The sequence below is a fragment of the Bombina bombina genome, chromosome 5 (assembly GCF_027579735.1).
Source record: "Bombina bombina isolate aBomBom1 chromosome 5, aBomBom1.pri, whole genome shotgun sequence".
NCBI classification, from domain to species: Eukaryota; Metazoa; Chordata; class Amphibia; order Anura; family Bombinatoridae; genus Bombina; species Bombina bombina.
This window is the reverse complement of record NC_069503.1, coordinates 413703443-413723614: the sequence shown is the minus strand read 5'-3', so window position 1 is coordinate 413723614 and position 20172 is coordinate 413703443. Positions and strand designations below refer to the sequence as shown.

Sequence of the window (20172 nt, the reverse complement as noted above, 5' to 3'; positions counted from 1 at the left end):
CCTAAAATATGTTGAGCACCCAAGGTAAGAACTTAATTACATTTTTATTAAATTTCCCCAAGATATGTTAGATATAAACCTATCACCAAGATTGGTTTAATAAGTTGCCATTTTTGATAGTATTAGTGTTGACGTGTTTACTTTTATGGTGACTTACAAAGCAAAGATAGTAGATTAAAGTACTTAAAATGTTTTAAGTGTGTGCTGTTCTTAAGCACATCTAAATGAAGTTGTGTATATTTTTATAGATATACTTATGAAGTATCTCCTGTTTTTATACTAATTGAGGAAGCCGTTCTGACGAAAATGATTGAATTTCTAGGCTGGAAGGAAGGTGATGGGATATTTAGTCCTGGTAAGTAAACCACATCTATTAATAAGTAAAATAAATAATAATTTTAACTTCACATCTTCCACTTATTGTTTCAGTCTGTTTTAAAAATATAGGAATGGCTATGCATTTAATAACTATAATATAGAAAGTATGATGCATGTAATAAAACTAATAATATTTGCAGGTATGTTAGCCATATTTAACTACCAATTTGCAGACTTTGGGGTCAATTTATTAAACCCCGAGCGTACATTATTTGCTATAGTGAATCATGTTCGCCCTGCATATGCTGTCGGCATTTAATATTGCACAAGCATTTCATAAGAAATGCTTGTGCAATGCCGGCCTCTTCACACTCACAGCCAATCAGCCGCTAGCAGGGGTGTCAATCATCCTGATTGTATCTGATCTGGATGATTGCAGTCCGCCACCAAAAAGTTGGCGGACAAGTTAAGGAGCAGCAGTCTTATGACTGCTGCTTCTTAATTTAGGTTTCCAGCGAGCCGGAAACATCGGGCAGAAAAAGCATCATCCGCTTCTTATTAAATCTCCCCCTTTTTGTTCAAAGCAGATTATTTTCATTCAGCCTCACAAACACCTTTATACAAAATGATATTTAGTGATGAAAAAAAACATAAATTAGCTTTTATTTTTTTGTTTTTAATTTTTTTTCTGATTATTATATTTTTTATATGAGATACCTTACTCAAAGCACCAGTTGCTTTGAAAACACAACACAAGTTGTGAAAGTGGGGAAAGTCATAGGGGAATTGTGCTTCCTAGCAGATAGTATTGATCTCAAGCACACGGAACAAGCAGATTGCTTTATACTCTGAAGTTCTAAGCTAATATCTATCTACTTCTGTAACCAAATGCTCATACTCTATTACAAAAGCTCTCCTACGTAGACAAAAATAAAATAACACTTCTTATGTTGAACCCCCTATTAAGGGCATTTTCTTTTTTTAAACTTTTTACTTTCATTCTCCTTTAGGGCTAGATTACAAGTGTAGCACTAAATTATTGCACACCCACGAATGTGCACGTTTGCGGGCGTGCAATAATTTACCAGCCATAACAAGCTTGCGGTAGCAATTAGCGCTCAGAAAATTAATTAGCGCTCAGAAAATTAACCAGAGATCCGATCAATCGTTAATTTTCTAAAAGTGCCCCAAATGTCCTCAAAATAGAGGGCATTTTAGATTAATATTTTTAAAAAAATGTAGCATTTTTTAAAAAATAAAAAACAACTGCACTAGGCAGTTTTTGGGGATAAAGTTGGCGGGTGTGAGTTGTTAAGAAGCAATTAAAAAAAACAGCACTAAAAAGTGCCTTTACTTTGTGGTCTATGGAAACTTTATATATATATATATATATATATATATATATATATATATATATATATATATATATATATATACGTACTTGTTAATATGTGTATACATAAATATATATGTATATCAGCATATAAATATATATTTAAACATGCTGCCATCACTGCACTTTTTACCCCTTCGCTGCTGGTGGTGAAAAACTGTCAACATGCTTTCAGATTAGAGGTGGCCTTCAAGGTCTAAGAAATTAGCATATATACCTCCTAGATTTAGCTTGCAACTAAGAATACCAAGAGAACAAAGCAAATTTGGTAAAAAAAAATAAATAGGAAAGTTGTTTAAAATGACATGCCCTATTTAAATCATGAAAGTTTTTTTTTTACTTGACTGTCCCTTTAACCTCATATTGTTTTACAATTGTGTTCAAATTATGTTATTGACAACAGTATTTAAAGGTGTGCAAGGTTAGATATTAGTTATAACATTATACTATGGGTTGATTTACTATATGTCAAGCGGGCATGATTCGCAATAGCTCAAAGGGTATATATATACTAGTCTGTGATTGGCTGATATCTGGCACATGATACAGGTTGGCAAATGGGAGAAAAAAATAATTTGTCAGAAAAAAATCCAATTCTTTTGTGAACTTGTTAATTATGCAATTTTACTGTATTTAATGGTCTGGCAAAGGGCAAATGTCAAGTAATTCCTCACTTTTATATCTTCAAATTACTTTCTTCAACCTTACAATGCATCTATTTTTAAACTGTTATAACCCAAACTATTTCTTTTCATCAAATCTTTTACGTTTATAGAAAAATGTGTAACTTACTTGTTGCTTTAACCTATTTTCTGTCATTGAATGTTGCAGCACTTTGCATAGCAATGTATTGCAGTTTTCTCTGATATCTAAAAGGTTAAGATGCATTTAGATAAACAAGCTATAATACTAAAAGGATCTAGTTATATTTCATTTGCTGTAATAATTATGCATTTTAAAGATGCAAAATTCCATTTAGGATTGCAAAAATATGAAAATAAAATTGAAATGCCTAAATAAAAATTACTCAGTATTCCCAACCATACAGATGGGGAGAAACTAAGGCCTAGATTTAGAGTTCGGCGGTAGCCGTCAAAACCAGCGTTAGAGGCTCCTAACGCTGGTTTTGGCCGCCCGCTGGTATTTGGAGTCAGTGATTAAAGGGTCTAACGCTCACTTTTCAGCAGCGACTTTTCCATACCGCAGATCCCCCTACGCCATTTGCGTAGCCTATCTTTTCAATGGGATCTTTCTAACGCCGGTATTTAGAGTCGTTTCTGCAGTGAGCGTTAGAGCTCTAACGACAAGATTCCAGCCGCCTGAAAAAAGCAGGAGTTAAGAGCTTTCTGGATAACGCCGGTTTATAAAGCTCTTAACTACTGTACCCTAAAGTACACTAACACCCATAAACTACCTATGTACCCCTAAACCGAGGTCCCCCCACATCGCCGCCACTCGATTAAAATTTTTAACCCCTAATCTGCCGACCGCCACCTACGTTATACTTATGTACCCCTAATCTGCTGCCCCTAACCCCGCCGACCCCTATATTATATTTATTAACCCCTAACTTGCCCCCCACAACGTCGCCGCAAGCTACTTAAAATAATTAACCCCTAATCTTCCGACCGCAAATCGCCGCCACCTACGTTATCCCTATGTACCCCTAATCTGCTGCCCCTAACATCGCCGACCCCTATGTTATATTTATTAACCCCTAATCTGCCCCCCACAACGTCGCCGACACCTACCTACACTTATTAACCCCTAAGCTTCCGAGCGGACCTGAGCGCTACTATAATAAAGTTATTAACCCCTAATCCGCCTCACTAACCCTATCATAAATAGTATTAACCCCTAATCTGCCCTCCCTAACATCGCCGACACCTACCTTCAATTATTAACCCCTAATCTGCCGACCGGAGCTCACCGCTACTCTAATAAATGTATTAACCCCTAAAGCTAAGTCTAACCCTAACACTAACACCCCCCTAAGTTAAATATAATTTTTATCTAACGAAATAAATTAACTCTTATTAAATAAATGATTCCTATTTAAAGCTAAATACTTACCTGTAAAATAAATCCTAATATAGCTACAATATAAATTACATTTATATTATAGCTATTTTAGGATTAATATTTATTTTACAGGCAACTTTGTAATTATTTTAACCAGGTACAATAGCTATTAAATAGTTAAGAACTATTTAATAGTTACCTAGTTAAAATAATTACAAATTTACCTGTAAAATAAATCCTAACCTAAGATATAATTAAACCTAACACTACCCTATCAATAAAATAATTAAATAAACTACCTACAATTACCTACAATTAACCTAACACTACACTATCAATAAATTAATTAAACACAATTGCTACAAATAAATACAATTAAATAAACTATCTAAAGTACAAAAAATAAAAAAGAACTAAGTTACAGAAAATAAAAAAATATTTACAAACATAATAAAAATATTACAACAATTTTAAACTAATTACACCTACTCTAAGCCCCCTAATAAAATAACAAAGACCCCCAAAATAAAAAATTCCCTACCCTATTCTAAAATACAAAAATTACAAGCTCTTTTACCTTACCAGCCCTGAACAGGGCCCTTTGCGGGGCATGCCCCAAGAATTTCAGCTCTTTTGCCTGTAAAAAAAAACATACAATACCCCCCCCCAACATTACAACCCACCACCCACATACCCCTAATCTAACCCAAACCCCCTTAAATAAACCTAACACTAAGCCCCTGAAGATCTTCCTACCTTGTCTTCACCATCCAGGTATCACCGATCCGTCCTGGCTCCAAGATCTTCATCCAACCCAAGCGGGGGTTGGCGATCCATAATCCGGTGCTCCAAAGTCTTCCTCCTATCCGGCAAGAAGAGGACATCCGGACCGGCAAACATCTTCTCCAAGCGGCATCTTCTATGTTCTTCCATCCGATGACGACCGGCTCCATCTTGAAGACCTCCAGCGCGGATCCATCCTCTTCTTCCGACGACTAGACGACGAATGACGGTTCCTTTAAGGGACGTCATCCAAGATGGCGTCCCTCGAATTCCGATTGGCTGATAGGATTCTATCAGCCAATCGGAATTAAGGTAGGAATTTTCTGATTGGCTGATGGAATCAGCCAATCAGAATCAAGTTCAATCCGATTGGCTGATCCAATCAGCCAATCAGATTGAGCTCGCATTCTATTGGCTGTTCCGATCAGCCAATAGAATGCGAGCTCAATCTGATTGGCTGATTGGATCAGCCAATCGGATTGAACTTGATTCTGATTGGCTGATTCCATCAGCCAATCAGAATATTCCTACCTTAATTCCGATTGGCTGATAGAATCCTATCAGCCAATCGGAATTCGAGGGACGCCATCTTGGATGACGTCCCTTAAAGGAACCGTCATTCGTCGTCTAGTCGTCGGAAGAAGAGGATGGATCCGCGCTGGAGGTCTTCAAGATGGAGCCGGTCGTCATCGGATGGAAGAACATAGAAGATGCCGCTTGGAGAAGATGTTTGCCGGTCCGGATGTCCTCTTCTTGCCGGATAGGAGGAAGACTTTGGAGCACCGGATTATGGATCGCCAACCCCCGCTTGGGTTGGATGAAGATCTTGGAGCCAGGACGGATCGGTGATACCTGGATGGTGAAGACAAGGTAGGAAGATCTTCAGGGGATTAGTGTTAGGTTTATTTAAGGGGGTTTGGGTTAGATTAGGGGTATGTGGGTGGTGGGTTGTAATGTTGGGGGGGGGGTATTGTATGTTTTTTTTTACAGGCAAAAGAGCTGAAATTCTTGGGGCATGCCCCGCAAAGGGCCCTGTTCAGGGCTGGTAAGGTAAAAGAGCTTGTAATTTTTGTATTTTAGAATAGGGTAGGGAATTTTTTATTTTGGGGGTCTTTGTTATTTTATTAGGGGGCTTAGAGTAGGTGTAATTAGTTTAAAATTGTTGTAATATTTTTATTATGTTTGTAAATATTTTTTTATTTTCTGTAACTTAGTTCTTTTTTATTTTTTGTACTTTAGATAGTTTATTTAATTGTATTTATTTGTAGCAATTGTGTTTAATTAATTTATTGATAGTGTAGTGTTAGGTTAATTGTAGGTAATTGTAGGTAGTTTATTTAATTATTTTATTGATAGGGTAGTGTTAGGTTTAATTATATCTTAGGTTAGGATTTATTTTACAGGTAAATTTGTAATTATTTTAACTAGGTAACTATTAAATAGTTCTTAACTATTTAATAGCTATTGTACCTGGTTAAAATAATTACAAAGTTGCCTGTAAAATAAATATTAATCCTAAAATAGCTATAATATAAATGTAATTTATATTGTAGCTATATTAGGATTTATTTTACAGGTAAGTATTTAGCTTTAAATAGGAATCATTTATTTAATAAGAGTTAATTTATTTCGTTAGATAAAAATTATATTTAACTTAGGGGGGTGTTAGTGTTAGGGTTAGACTTAGCTTTAGGGGTTAATACATTTATTAGAATAGCGGTGAGCTCCGGTCGTCAGATTAGGGGTTAATAATTGAAGGTAGGTGTCGGCGATGTTAGGGAGGGCAGATTAGGGGTTAATACTATTTATGATAGGGTTAGTGAGGCGGATTAGGGGTTAATACATTTATTATAGTAGCGCTCAGGTCCGCTCGGCAGATTAGGGGTTAATAAGTGTAGGTAGGTGTCGGCGACGTTGTGGGGGGCAGATTAGGGGTTAATAAATATAACATAGGGGTCGGCGATGTTAGGGCAGCAGATTAGGGGTACATAGGGATAACGTAGGTGGCGGCGGTTTACGGAGCGGCAGATTAGGGGTTAAAAGTGTAATGCAGGGGTCAGCGATAGCGGGGGCGGCAGATTAGGGGTTAATAAGTGTAAGGTTAGGGGTGTTTAGACTCGGGGTACATGTTAGAGTGTTAGGTGCAGACATAGGAAGTGTTTCCCCATAGGAAACAATGGGGCTGCGTTAGGAGCTGAACGCTGCTTTTTTGCAGGTGTTAGGTTTTTTTTCAGCTCAAACAGCCCCATTGTTTCCTATGGGAGAATCGTGCACGAGCACGTTTTTGAGGCCGGCCGCGTCCGTAAGCAACTCTGGTATCGAGAGTTGCATTTGCGGTAAATATGCTCTACGCTCCTTTTTTGGAGCCTAACGCAGCATTTGTTTGAACTCTCGATACCAGAGTTAAATTTATGGTGCGGCCAGAAAAAAACCCGCGGAGCGTTAACAGCCCTTTTACCGCCAAACTCCAAATCTAGCCGTAAGTATCTGAATTTGATAAAGCATAAATCTTTTTCAAGATGTCTTTGCAAAGAAAGGAGCTGATACTCCCTCTCCTCAAAGAGAATGTAACTGCACAATTGATCTACTCCCTGGGGTTCAAATTCCCTTCTGCTGCATCTATCCACTATCAGAACAAGAGTTAAAAATGTTAAAAGAATATTTTGAAGGCAATCTACAAGAAGGGTTTATCAAACCATCCAAGCCACTTGTTGGGGCTGGTATATTCTGTGTCAGCAAAAAAGATGGAGGACTTTGTCCATGCATAGACTACAGGGACCTTAATGCCATCACTGTGAACTCCAGGCAGTACAATAGCCATTCAATGCTCTGTTTCTTTTTATAGAAAGTTTATAAGGGACTTTTTTGTGTTATTCAGCCTATTACAGCCCTCACTAAGAAGACCATCAAATTTCACTGGGCTAATAGAGCAAACAAATGTTTGATAACTAAAGTAATTGTTCACCTCCTCACCCATTCCGATTTTCCCTGAACCAAGACAGCCCTTCTAAGTCAAAGTTGATGCCTGTGAGATTGCCATTGGAGCAGTATTGTTTTAAAGAGCTGGTGACAATGATTATCTCCACCCTGTGGCCTTTCTGTCTTGAGTTCTCTTCCCAGCAGGAAGAAACTATGACGTAGGGGATAGAGAACTACTCACCATAAAAACAGCTTTCGAGGAGTGGAGACATGTACTGGAGGGGGCTGATCATCACATTACTGTTTTCATGGACCACATAAATCTGGAATACTTACGTTCAGCTCGTAGACTCAAAGTCAGACAGGCCCGGTAGGCATTCTTCTTCAGGCACTTTCATTTCTTCATTACATATTGTCCAAGAGCCAAAAATGGTATAGTGGCTGCCTAAACCCTTATTGGGGAAACTGAGCCAACTACTATTCTCCAACCTGGACATTTTCTATCTAAAAAAGCTTCCTCATGGGCACTATTAGTCTAAAAAATATGCCCCCAGTTCCCCAGAAACTATTCAGCATCCAGAGTTCCAGATTCAGATAACAAAATGGTAGTGCAATCCTCTGTAGTTCCTGTGGTACTACATTATTTTCATGACACCCCTCTGGGAGAACATGGGGGAATCCATAAGATTCAAGAGTTAATAAGCCAACAATTCTGGTGGCCTGGCATGCAAAAATATATAAAGCCTATGTAGTCTTGTCCTGTGTGCATAGTTGACAAAGACTCATGACAACCCCCTTCAGGTCTGTTACAACCACTTTCTGTGCAAAGCAGACCATGGGCTGAAATAGCCAAGGACTTTATTGTTGATTTACCCCTGTTCAAGGCTATATTTCAGTTTAGTGGTAGTAGATAATTTTTCTAAAATGGCTCATTTAGTTGCCACTAAGGGTGTACCCAATGCAGATCACACAGCAGAGCTGTCATCTTCCTGCAAGACATTTTCTGGATGCATGGATTACCAGTGATCATAGTGTCTGATAGAGGTCCCCAATTTATGTCCAAATTTTGGTCAGCCTTTTACAAAGTACTGCACATTCAGCTGGCCTTATCTACTGCTTTTCATCCCCAAACAGGTGGCCAAACTGAACGCACAAATCAATCTTTGGAGCAGTACCTCAGATGTTATACTAGCACTTTGCAAGATGACTGGACTCAATATCTTGCTTTGGCTGAATTTGCCTATAATAATTTAGTTCATAGAACTACATCAATATCTACTTTCCTGTGTACCTATGGGTATCATACAACTGTTACCTTGGTCAGCCCTCCAAAACTCAGTCCCTGGTGCTCATCAACGTTTACATGAGGTTCACAATATGTTATCTGTATAAAAGAAGTTATTGTTTTAGGGTCAACAAGAATATAAACATTATGCTGTCCTTCTCCTACTTATCATGCTGGAGACAAAATATATTTATCCACTGCTCATCTCTGACTTTCTCTTCCTTTCAAAAACTAGGTCCCTATTTCATTGGACCTTATTTCTCCAGTTATAATTCATCTTCAGTTGTCATTTTCCTATTGCATCCATCCAGTTTTTCATTTCTCCCTTCTCAAACCTGCAGTGCCAGACCCCTTCCCTTCTTAAAAGTCACCTATCATGGTGGATGGGTCAGAAGAATATGAGGTTAAAGAAATTCTAAATGCCAGGTTTTGCAGAGGGAAATTGGAATACCTCATCCATTGGAATGGATATGGTCCTTATGTGAGAAGTTGGGTACCTACATCTGAAGTGAATGCTCCTGCACGTATCATAGACTTTAAGAAGAAGTATCCCAACCATCCTGTTTTCAGTTATCCCCAGAGGTTACTCTAAGGAGGGGGCACCCTTAGAGACCTACCAGGAGCTCTGGCTCTGCTTCTCAGTCTTGGCAAATGCTGAGAGTGACTGCTTCAGCCTTGGCATTGCACTTGGAAGGACACTGAGACCCAACTCCTCCTGCTACTGCCTGCAGCTCCCCTATGTGCATGCGGCCGCATGCTGCCAGAATTTATAGGAGCCATGTCCAAATTACTGGATCTCTCACCTGGAGGACTCATGTGTGGGACTTCTTATAACAGCTCCCTTTGCCCTTCACTCTAGGCTACCTGTGTATGCTCACCTTGTTCCAGAGACTCATGCTTACTTACCTTGTACCTGTATATGCTCACTTTGTTCCAGAGATTCATGCATACTTTCCTGATACCTGTTTATGCTCACTTTGTTTCAGAGATCAATCATACTTACCTTGTACCTGTGTATGCTCACCTTATTCCAGAGACCAAGAATACTTAACTGATACCTGTATATGCTCACCTTGTTCCAGAAACCAAGCATACTGACCTTGCACCTGCATATGCTCACCTGGTTCCTGAAAGCCAAGCAGACTTGCCTAAAACCTGTGTATGCTCACCTTGTTCCTGAAGCTGTACCTATCTTGTATCCTGTGAAAGTCTCATCAAATGTACTTGCTGGGTATCCTGTGCCTGCTAAGAAACCTGTTTTGACCATACCAGTGGCAGCCTTCCTCAAACCAGCTGTGCCTGCTGTACCTATCTAGTATCCTGTGACACTCTCACCAACAGTACCTGCTGGGTATCCTGTGCCTTTTTCAAACCAGCTGTGCCTGCTGTACCTATCTGGTATCCTGTGACAGTCTCACCAACAGTTCCCGCTGAGTATTCTGTGCCTGCTGAGAAACCTGTGTCTGCTTTCCTCTCACCAGATGTGTCTGCCATACCTACCAGGTATTCAGTGACAACCTTTATTGTTCAATTCAAGCAGCAGTGTCCATTGGACTTTGTTACTGCCAACTACTTAACGACCAAGGATGTGCAGGGTACGTCCTACAAAAAACGGTGCATGTACTCAGGGTTTTCAAGCCCTAGAAGCAATCGTGATCGCTTCCAGCCAATTTCAGGGTATTGCAGTGATGCCTCGATATTAAATCATCCTGCAATATCCTTTTTAGCATCCGACACAGAGGGAGGGAGGGGTTTAGGGGGCGAGATGTGTCAGGTAAGAGGCTGATCTCTACACTGCCCTCACTGCCCCAATGGATTAGCCTCTACTAGTGATTTCTCTCCTTGCTGGCAAGACTTTGAGTATCAGGGTACCACTCTTAACTTTCTATCATACTTCTTATTTTATTTCACAATATGTACAGACGTACCTCGGAAATATTGTGGGTTCGACCACCACAGTAAAATTAATATAGCACGTGTTTTGTTTCCATGTGCATATAAAAGTTATATTTACACTTTACTGTAGTCTATTAAGTTTGCAATAGCATTATGTCTAAAAAAATGTTTAATTCAAAAATACTTTATTGCTAAAAAATGCTAACAATCATCTGAGCCTTCAATGAGTCAATCGTTTTGCTGGTGATGTGTATATATAGGTGTGTAAGTATGTGTAGAAAAATGGCGAGAAAAAAATTTGCTCGACACAGGATTTCCACAAACCTTTAATTAGTAAAAAGAGCAATATCCGCAATAAAATGAGGTATGCCTATACATAGTTTTCTGTAGATTAAGGTGTTGTCATGAAATATTTTGTGCATTTATAGCGATGTTCATCACATTTACTCAAGGTGTGTTTCCAGGCCATGGGCTATGTACCCAGCCTGGACAGTAAGTGCAATATCTTTAGATGTGTATATATTATGTGTGGAAACTACATACCGTCTAAAGTAGAGTTAACCTCCAAAGAAGACTACCCACTCCTGATAATTAGGTTTTTGATTGAAATTTCATGAAACGCTTTGCAACAAATAATTTAGTTTTTGTATCCGAATGGATAATCAAAATTGTGGTTATTTTAAATCTTATACAAAAAAGGAAAACAGAAGGTTCAGTTACAAAAAATGTTAATGCCACAGATCAAGTTTTCACATAAATGCATACAAATATGTAAATTCCTTTAAGGATACAGCTCTAGTTTGCTCAATTGTTCCATGATGGAATAATTATATCATCGCTCATTAAAGGGTTAAAGATCTTATGTAATGGAGTTATCAAGTAAAAAGGAAGTTAAAATATGTAACTTTTATGATTAAAGCAATAAATAGTGATCAAGACTCATATGCACTGCTTATCTGATCTCTGCATGCAGTCATGGAAAGGATCTAAGCTTTAACAAAGGAAACCATGTGAAAGAGATACATTTACAAAATAATATCCATAAATATAATTATTTTAGTATCTGCATTCATAAAGATTTAGGAGGAAAATATTAAGCGGGGATAAAAACAATATAATTTTGTTCACACAGAATAGGAGTCTAGTACAAATTAAAAAAATAAATAATATTATATATATATATATATATATATATATATATATATATATATATATATATATATATATATATATATATATATACAGTATATATATAGATAGTTATAGATCTTTTCATCTATGGAGAATAAATGTCCTAATTTCCAGGTTACTAGTCTTTCCATTAAGAGAGTAACCCAATAAAGGTATCAACAGTTTTAATATTAATAATTCAAAAGCACTGTCAGAAACAGTATAGAAACCTATAGAGTTTTGGTAAATATTTTATTTTATCGACCTGTTGTCTTTTATGTGAAATAATTCCTAAGAACCATTAAAAACAGTTGAGTTGTAGCTTTCTTTATAGCAGTATAAATACTTAAATTCTAAACAGTGTATTCTTTTTTAAGAAAACAACATTTTTTTGTCTTTTTTTAAATAAACAGGTGGCTCAGTATCCAATATGTATGCTGTAAATCTTGCCAGGTACAACTATTGTCCAGACATAAAAGAGAATGGACTCTCAAGGGCTCCACGGCTCATCATGTTTACTTCAGAAGAGGTATGAGACTCAGATTATTATTAAAAAAAATGGTGATTTAGATCAATAAATGCACTTTTTTCCTTCTGTTGTTTTATTGACTGTCATACTTTAAAATGAATTACTATGAGGCTTTACAGTAAACTTCATGTCACTTCAAAGAAAGTCTCTCAGGTATTTGCTATGGTAACGTCCATTTTTGTGACTTGATTAGACAAGTGAAAACTCTTGAGAGTGCACTGTTTTTTTTAATAGTTGTTCATGTTAGAATATGTGAGGAACAAGTCTGTTTTGTAATTGACCATCTATTGTTTGCACAAGGGATCAAACAAAGAAAATTCAACTAAGTGCTAAATGGAAGTTATCTTTTTTAGAAGAGTTGTTTGACATGATGCATTTTAAAGTATATTTTTTCATCGTTTAAGGAGCATGCTATTTATCTTGCTTACAGAAATTTCCTGAGATAAAAAAAGGGATTGGTAAAATATTTGGACTTCATATTTTTCTTTCAATTCTTTAGTTTCATTTCAGAAACTGTAACCCTCAATGCAGACGTATCCAACATACTTTAAGTGAATGAAAAAATTATGGATAGATGCCATGTAGCCCACTATTTTGAGGCAATAATAGATCCAAATAGTCAGTTAATTTTAGTTTTTTTTTAACTTAAAATTGCTTTTCACCCAACCTTAGCATACTATATTCTTCTCTAAGGCAAAAAAGTCTTTTTTATTTAAGCATAATATGTATCAGCAAATAAGCACCTTATTGCAACATATCTACATACAAAATAAAAAATTTAAAAGCACATTTAAAACCATAATTGTATTAGCATATTTTGCAGTCCAGTTAAATACCACCTGAAAAACACTTCACTATCTTTATCATGTGTCCTTGGATGTTGCTGGTTAGGGACAGATATAAATGATCAAGCAGAATTGGGTGTGGTTGAGATGGATGATAGGCCTAGAATTGATGGATCCTCTTACCAAATATTGGGGTGAACACAAAGTTCTGGGAGGTTGTTTAAGTGATGGGGCCAATTTATTTAGGTCTTATCCCGATAATGAGGATACAAGTACATTTTTACTGGAAGGCTTGTTTCTCAGAAGTAAATGTCCATCCAGGTAAGGACCAAAGACCTGCGAGATGAAGAAGTAACAGTGCCTTTACACACTATGACACAGGATGTTTTTACCAGACTCAGATTAAATGTAAAACAGAGTAGTCCCTGAAGGCAGCAGGAGTGAAGAGTGGACTTCAGGAGAACCAGGAGACATTGGGAAGGTCAGGCAGGGCAGAGGTCAAAACCACATGAGAAAAGTCAGAACCAAATCAGTAGTCAGAGTAGCCAAAGGCTATCACATAACAGGCAGGAACAAACTCCAAAAGACGATCCAGTAGAATAGTAAGAGAACAAGCTGATGTTGACAACAAGATGTCAAGTTTAGCAACAAGTATCAGGCTAAAAAGCAATCCAGTAGACAATTATCAAGGTGAAGCCAAATGGCATACACAGTTTAGAAACAATTTCTATAGCACACCTAGAACACAGTTTAAAATACTGTATGAGCCAAAAAGGCTACTGAACATTACAATAAATAGATACCATTGTAGGAACAAAATACACAGATGATGCCAAAAAGGACACAATGCAGCAGCAAAAAATAACACAGTTGGCAAAAGGAAACAACGCAACAATGCTATTGTGATGAACAAGCAAACACATTGTGGCAAGACAGGGCCCCCTTTTTAAAGGACCCCTCAAGGGGAAATTCAACAGGGGTTCTATGTATTGGCATGGTTAAAGTTTGACACAGGGTTAGGGTCATGAAAATTTCAGGTTGTAATCCCAGAGAGCTCTATTATTGGGTAACCTTTCTAGTCTATAAGGCAGAATTAGCCTCTACCTCTTCTCTTAGCAACCTAATATTTAGGTTGGCCATCTACCTCTACAGGAGCCAGGTTGTGAAGAGTAGGAGAAATGTATTTAGTTTAAAGAGCTTTAGTAATGAAACATGAGACATATGTTGAATTTAGAAGCAGAAGGGTAATAAAAGCTGGTAGGTTACTGTAATAATCCATAGTGTTTTTGGAGGGGATCAACATCCCGTGGTCCAAGTTTAGCTGATGGCTTTTTCAATCTCAAATATTTAGCTGAAAACCAAACTCTATTGCCCAGATGAAAGTCAGCTGTTTTTCCTCTTACAAAAAGCCACACGCTTATATCAATGTCAACCCCCAAGGAGAAAATGAAAAATGTCACTAATTTATTTGAAAAAAAATTACATGATGATTAGATTTCTGCATTCCTGAAGTAGGAATATCAAATGCAAAAGTATAGGTTGATAGTCAAAAGCAATAAAAATAAGGACATACCATGAGAAGAGTGATTATGGCTAATTTGGCTAAGGGAAGAAGAACAGATGAGTTAATTTGAAAGGCTGAAGAGTCAATTCAGAGATAAGACTCTAATAATTGATTTGTTAGTTTGTTTGAGAATAATAGGCTGAAAAGAGTGACACAGAAAGTACCAATGATACATGCACAGCTATCCAAAATTAAAGGGGCACTAAAGTGACATAGTAACATTGTAGATTAGGTTGAAAAAAAGACAGGAGCCCATCGAGTTCAACTTACACAAATCTTAATTGATCTGCAATTAAAACTCCAGTTGATCTTAAATTAATCCCATTAAAAAGGGGGACCAATTTCACACCAGCAATCATAACCCGTTATTCTGTTTCTACCCAGAAATGTATAAAAAACATTTTAAATGTATCTACGGAATTGGCAGTTACTACCTCCTTAGGTAATGAGCTCCACAATTAATTTGCTCTTACAGTGAAAAACATTTACGTTGCTGGAGATTAAATCTCTTTTCCTCCAGCCTTAAATTGTGACCTCTTGTCACAAAAATTTTCTTGGAATAAACAGAGCTTCTGCCATTATATAAAGTATTCATGTAACCTCTCAAGCACCTTGAGAGGAAACAGACCCAGTTTAGCTTACCCCTCCTCATAGCTTAAAGTCTCTATTCCCCTTATTAGTTTTGTGGCCCTTCTATTAACTTTTTCTAACTCTGCAATGTCTTCTTTGGAGATTGGTCCCCAGAACAGCACTCCATACTCATAGTGAGGTTTTACCAGGGATTTATAAAGTGACAGAATTATGCTTTCCTCCCTTGCATCAATGCCTCTTTTAATACATGCTAGTATCTTATTAGCCTTAGAAGTCACTGCCCGGTAGTGTGCACCCATCTTTAGCTTGTTTTCTATAAGTACTCCCAAATCCCTTTCCTCATATGTTTTGCAAAGTCTAGTCCCATATAAACAATCGGTTGACTGTTTTTTTTTACTTTCAAAATCTAGAACCTTAAATTTTTCCAGTTTTAAATCTAATTTTACATTAACTTCAACATTCTTCTAATTTTTTTAATCCCCTTGTAAAGCAATTTCATACTTCATTGACCTAATGACCTTACGCAACTTTGTATTGTCTACGAAATTCTATTTAACCCTAGCTCCAAGTCATTAATAAAAAAAATATTAGAAAGATTAGGGCCAAGTACTGATCCCTGGGGACTCCACTGATTACTTTTGTCCAATACGAGTTTGATTTGTTTACTAATACACATTTCTCCCTTTTTTATCCAGCTATTTATACATGAGCTAACATTTTCATCTATTCCCTTTCTCTTAATTTTGTACATTAATCTCTCATGTGAAACTGTATCAAATGCCTTTGCAAAATCCAAGTATATCACATCAACTGATCCCCTTTATCTACATTTTTACTTGCTTCCTCATAGAATCTAATTAGATTAGTTTGACATGATCTATGTCTCATAAAACCATGCTGATTTGAACTCATAATTTTGTTTATACATTACATTCATTAATATAATCCCTTATTATCCCTTCAAGTATCTTCCCCACTATTAATGTAAGACTAACTGGCCTATAGCTTCCTGGATAGAACCTGTTATCCTTTTAAAAAGTGGCACCACATTAGCTTTATGCCAGTCCTGGGGTACTATGCCTGAGGATAATGAGTCTTGAAAAATTAAGAGTAGAGGTTTGGCTATAACATTTCTAAATTCCCGTAAAATCTCTGGGTATATTCCACCTGGGCCTGGAGCTTTATTTACCTTAATATTATCCATGTTTTTTTCTAATATAATCTAAAGATAACCCAGTTAATGGTATGGGCTTGTATGTTCTAGTTTGTTTCAACATATCTCCCATTGGTTCCTCTCTTGTGTATACTGAAGAAAAGAACTGGTTTAGTACCTCAGCCTTCTCCCTGTCACTGTTAATCATGCTACCCTTCACACATTTTAATGTATCTATATATTCCTTCTTAGATTTTTTTTTGCCATTTATGTACAGTACTTATAAAACTTTATAGGGTTTAACTTAGAATCCTTTGCAGTTATTTATTTATTTTTTGGCTGATTTGATTGCTTTTTTGCTGGCTTGTTACAGTCTTTACTATTTCCTTTGAATAATCTTAATGCCCTACATTTTTTTTCTAATTTCTCTTAACACATTTTTATTTAGGCACATTGGATCGATGTGTATATTTATTTTACAAAGTTTTAAATGTTATCCATTTATCCTATGGCCTCTATTTATCAAGCCGTCGACTTTCTTGCATTTGACGGCTCCAATACGCTTGCCTAACATCGCCGCCACGGACCTGAATACAGTCTCTAAAATTATCAAGAAAGCTGTCAAAAAGCCGCGAACCAAGTACAGAGCGATTACCAGCGGACTGTTAACTAACAGTCATCGATCTCGCTGCTCTTCGGCTTTCTAACAACTTTCTTGCTATACTGTCACTAAGCACCCACACTATACTATACTGTTTACCCCCTAAACCACCGCTCCCGGAGCCCCCCGCAACTGAATAAAGTTATTACACCCTAAACCGCCGCTCCCGGACCCCGCTGCACCTACATAAAGTTATTAACCCCTAAACCGCCGCTCCCGGAGCCCACCGCCACCTACATTATACATATTAATCCCTAATCTGCCGCCCCCTATGCCGCCGCCACCTACATAAAGTTATTAACCCCTATCTTGCCGCTCCCGGACCCGCCGCAACTAAATAAAATGTTTAACCCCTAAACCGCCGCTCCCGGAGCCCACCACCACCTACATTACATTTATTAACCCCTAATCTGCCCCCCCCTACACCGCCACCACTATATTAAATGAATTAACCCCTAAACCTAAGTCTAACCCTAACACCCCCTAACAAATATTATTTAAATAAATATAAATAAATTTACTATTATTAACTAAATTATTCCTATTTAAAACGAAATACTTACTTGTAAAATAAACCATAAGCAAGCTACAATATAACTAATAGTTACATTGTAGCTATCTCAGGGTTTATTTTTATTTTACAGGCAACTTTGTATTTATTTTAACTATTTAATAGCTACCTAGCTAAAATAAAGACAAAATTACCTGTAAAATAAATCCTAACCTAAGTTACAATTACACCTAACACTACACTACAATTAAATAAATTTAATTAACTACAATTACCTACAATTAAATACAATTAAATAAAATTAACTAACGTACAAAAAAAACAAACACTAAATTACAGAAAATAAAAAAATAATTACAAGAATTTTAAACTAATTACACCTAATCTAAGCCCCCTAATAAAATAAAAAGCCCCCCAAAATAATTAAAATCCCTACACTATACTAAATTACAAATAGCCCTTATAATGGCTTTTGTGGGGCATTGCCCCAAAGCAAAGTAATCAGCTCTTTTACCTGTAAAAAAAGAAATACAACCCCCCCAACATTAAAACCCACCACAAACACACCCAACCTTACTCTAAAACCCACCCAAACCCCACTTAAAAAACCTAACACTAAGCCCCTGAAGATCACCCTACCTTGAGCCGCCTTCACCCAACTGGACCTAAGTCCTCAACAAAGCCGGGTGAAGTGGTCCTCCAGATGGGCAGAAGTCTTCATTGAATCAGGACAGAAGAGGTCCTCCAGATGAGCAGAAGTCTTCATCCAGACGGCATCTTCTATCTTCTTCCATCCGACGAGGAGCGGTTCCATCTTGAAGACATCCGACGCAGAGCATCCATCCAGACCGAAGACGAATGACGGTTCCTTTAAATTATGTCATCCAAGATGGCGTTCCTTCAATTAAGGTATGAAAAATCCTATTGGCTGATGCAATCAGCCAATTGGATTGAATTTCAATCCGATTGGCTGATCCAATCAGCCAATAGAATGCAAGGTCAATCCTATTGGCTGATTGCATCAGCCAATAGGATTTTTCCTACCTTAATTCCGATTGGCTGTTAGAATTCTATCAGCCAATCGGAATTCAAGGGACACCATCTTGGATGATGTCATTTTAAGGAACCGTCATTCATCGTTAGTCGTCGGTCTGGATGGATGCTCCGCGTCGGATGTCTTCAAGATGGAGCCGCTCCTTGTCGGATGGAAGAAGATAGACGATGCCGCCTGGATGAAGACTTCTGCCCGTCTGGAGGACCTTTTCTGACTGGATTCGATGAACACTTCTTCCCGTCTGGAGGACCACTTCGCCCGGCTTCGTTGAGGACTTAGGCCCGGTTGGGTGAAGACGGCTCAAGGTAGGGTGATCTTCAGGGGGTTAGTGTTAGGGTTTTTTAAGGGGGGTTTGGGTGGGTTTTAGAGTAGGGTTGGGTGTGTGGGTGGTGGGTTTTAATGTTAGGGGGGTTGTATTTCTTTTTTTACAGGTAAAAGAGCTGATTACTTTGGGGCAATGCCCCGCAAAAAGCCCTTTTAAGGGCTATTAGTAATTTAGTGTAGGGTAGGGGTTTTTATTATTTTGGGGGGCTTTTTTATTTTATTAGTGGGCTTAGATTAGGTGTAATTAGTTTAAAATTCTTGTAATTATTTTTTATTTTCTGTAATTTAGTTGGGGTTATTTTTTGTACTTTAGTTAATTTTATTTAATTGTAGGTAATTGTAGTTAATTAATTTAATTTATTTAATTGTAGTGTAGTGTTAGGTGTAATTGTAACTTAGGTTAGGATTTATTTTACAGGTAATTTTGTTTTTATTTTAGCTAGCTAGTTATTAAATAGTTAATAACTATTTAATAAAAATTGTACCTAGTTAAAATAAATACAAAGTTGCCTGTAAAATAAAAATAAATCCTAAAATAGCTACAATGTAATTATTAATTTTATTGTAGCTATCTTAGGGTTTATTTTACAGGTAAGTATTTAGTTTTAAAAAAGAATAATTTATTTAATTATAGGAATATTTATTTAGATTAATTTAAATAATATTTAAGTTAGGGGGGTGTTACGGTTAGAGTTAGACTTAGGTTTAGGGGTTAATAAAATTAATATAGTGGCAGCAGTGTAGGGGGGCAGATTAGGGGTTAATAAATATAATGTAGGTGGTGGCGGGGTCCGGGAGCGGCGGTTTAGAGGTTAACTTTATTTACTTGTGGCGGGGTCTGGGAGCAGTGGTTTAGGGGTTAATAACTTTATTTAGTTGCTGCAGGGTCCGGGAGCGGTGGTTTAATAAGTATAATGTAGGTGGCGGCGGTGTCAGGGCGGCATGTTAGGGGTTAATAAGTATAATGTAGGTGGTGACAGTGTAGGGGGGGCAGATATGGGGTGTTTAGACTCGGGGTACATGTTAGGGTGTTAGGTGTAGATATTTCCCATAGGAATCAATGGGATATTGGGCAGCAGCGATCATGAGCATTTGCTTCTGTCAGACTTCCATTGATTTCTATGGCATCCACCGCCTCCAGGGCGGCGGATTGAAAACCAGGTACGCTGGGCCGGAAAAGTTGATAACTAGCAAAAGTAGTCAGATTGTGTCGA

General features: G+C 37.4%; 1 protein-coding gene across 1 annotated transcript in view; it reads left to right on the top strand.

Moving 5' to 3' along the window:
- The window catches only part of GADL1 (glutamate decarboxylase like 1), a 579827-nt gene that overhangs the window by 218650 nt on the left and 341005 nt on the right, over positions 1-20172 (top strand). Inside the window, exons 5-6 of the mRNA XM_053714251.1 lie at positions 249-355; positions 12200-12315. Coding sequence (XP_053570226.1) covers positions 249-355; positions 12200-12315 — 223 coding nt within the window. The remainder of the gene's footprint in view (positions 1-248; positions 356-12199; positions 12316-20172) is intronic.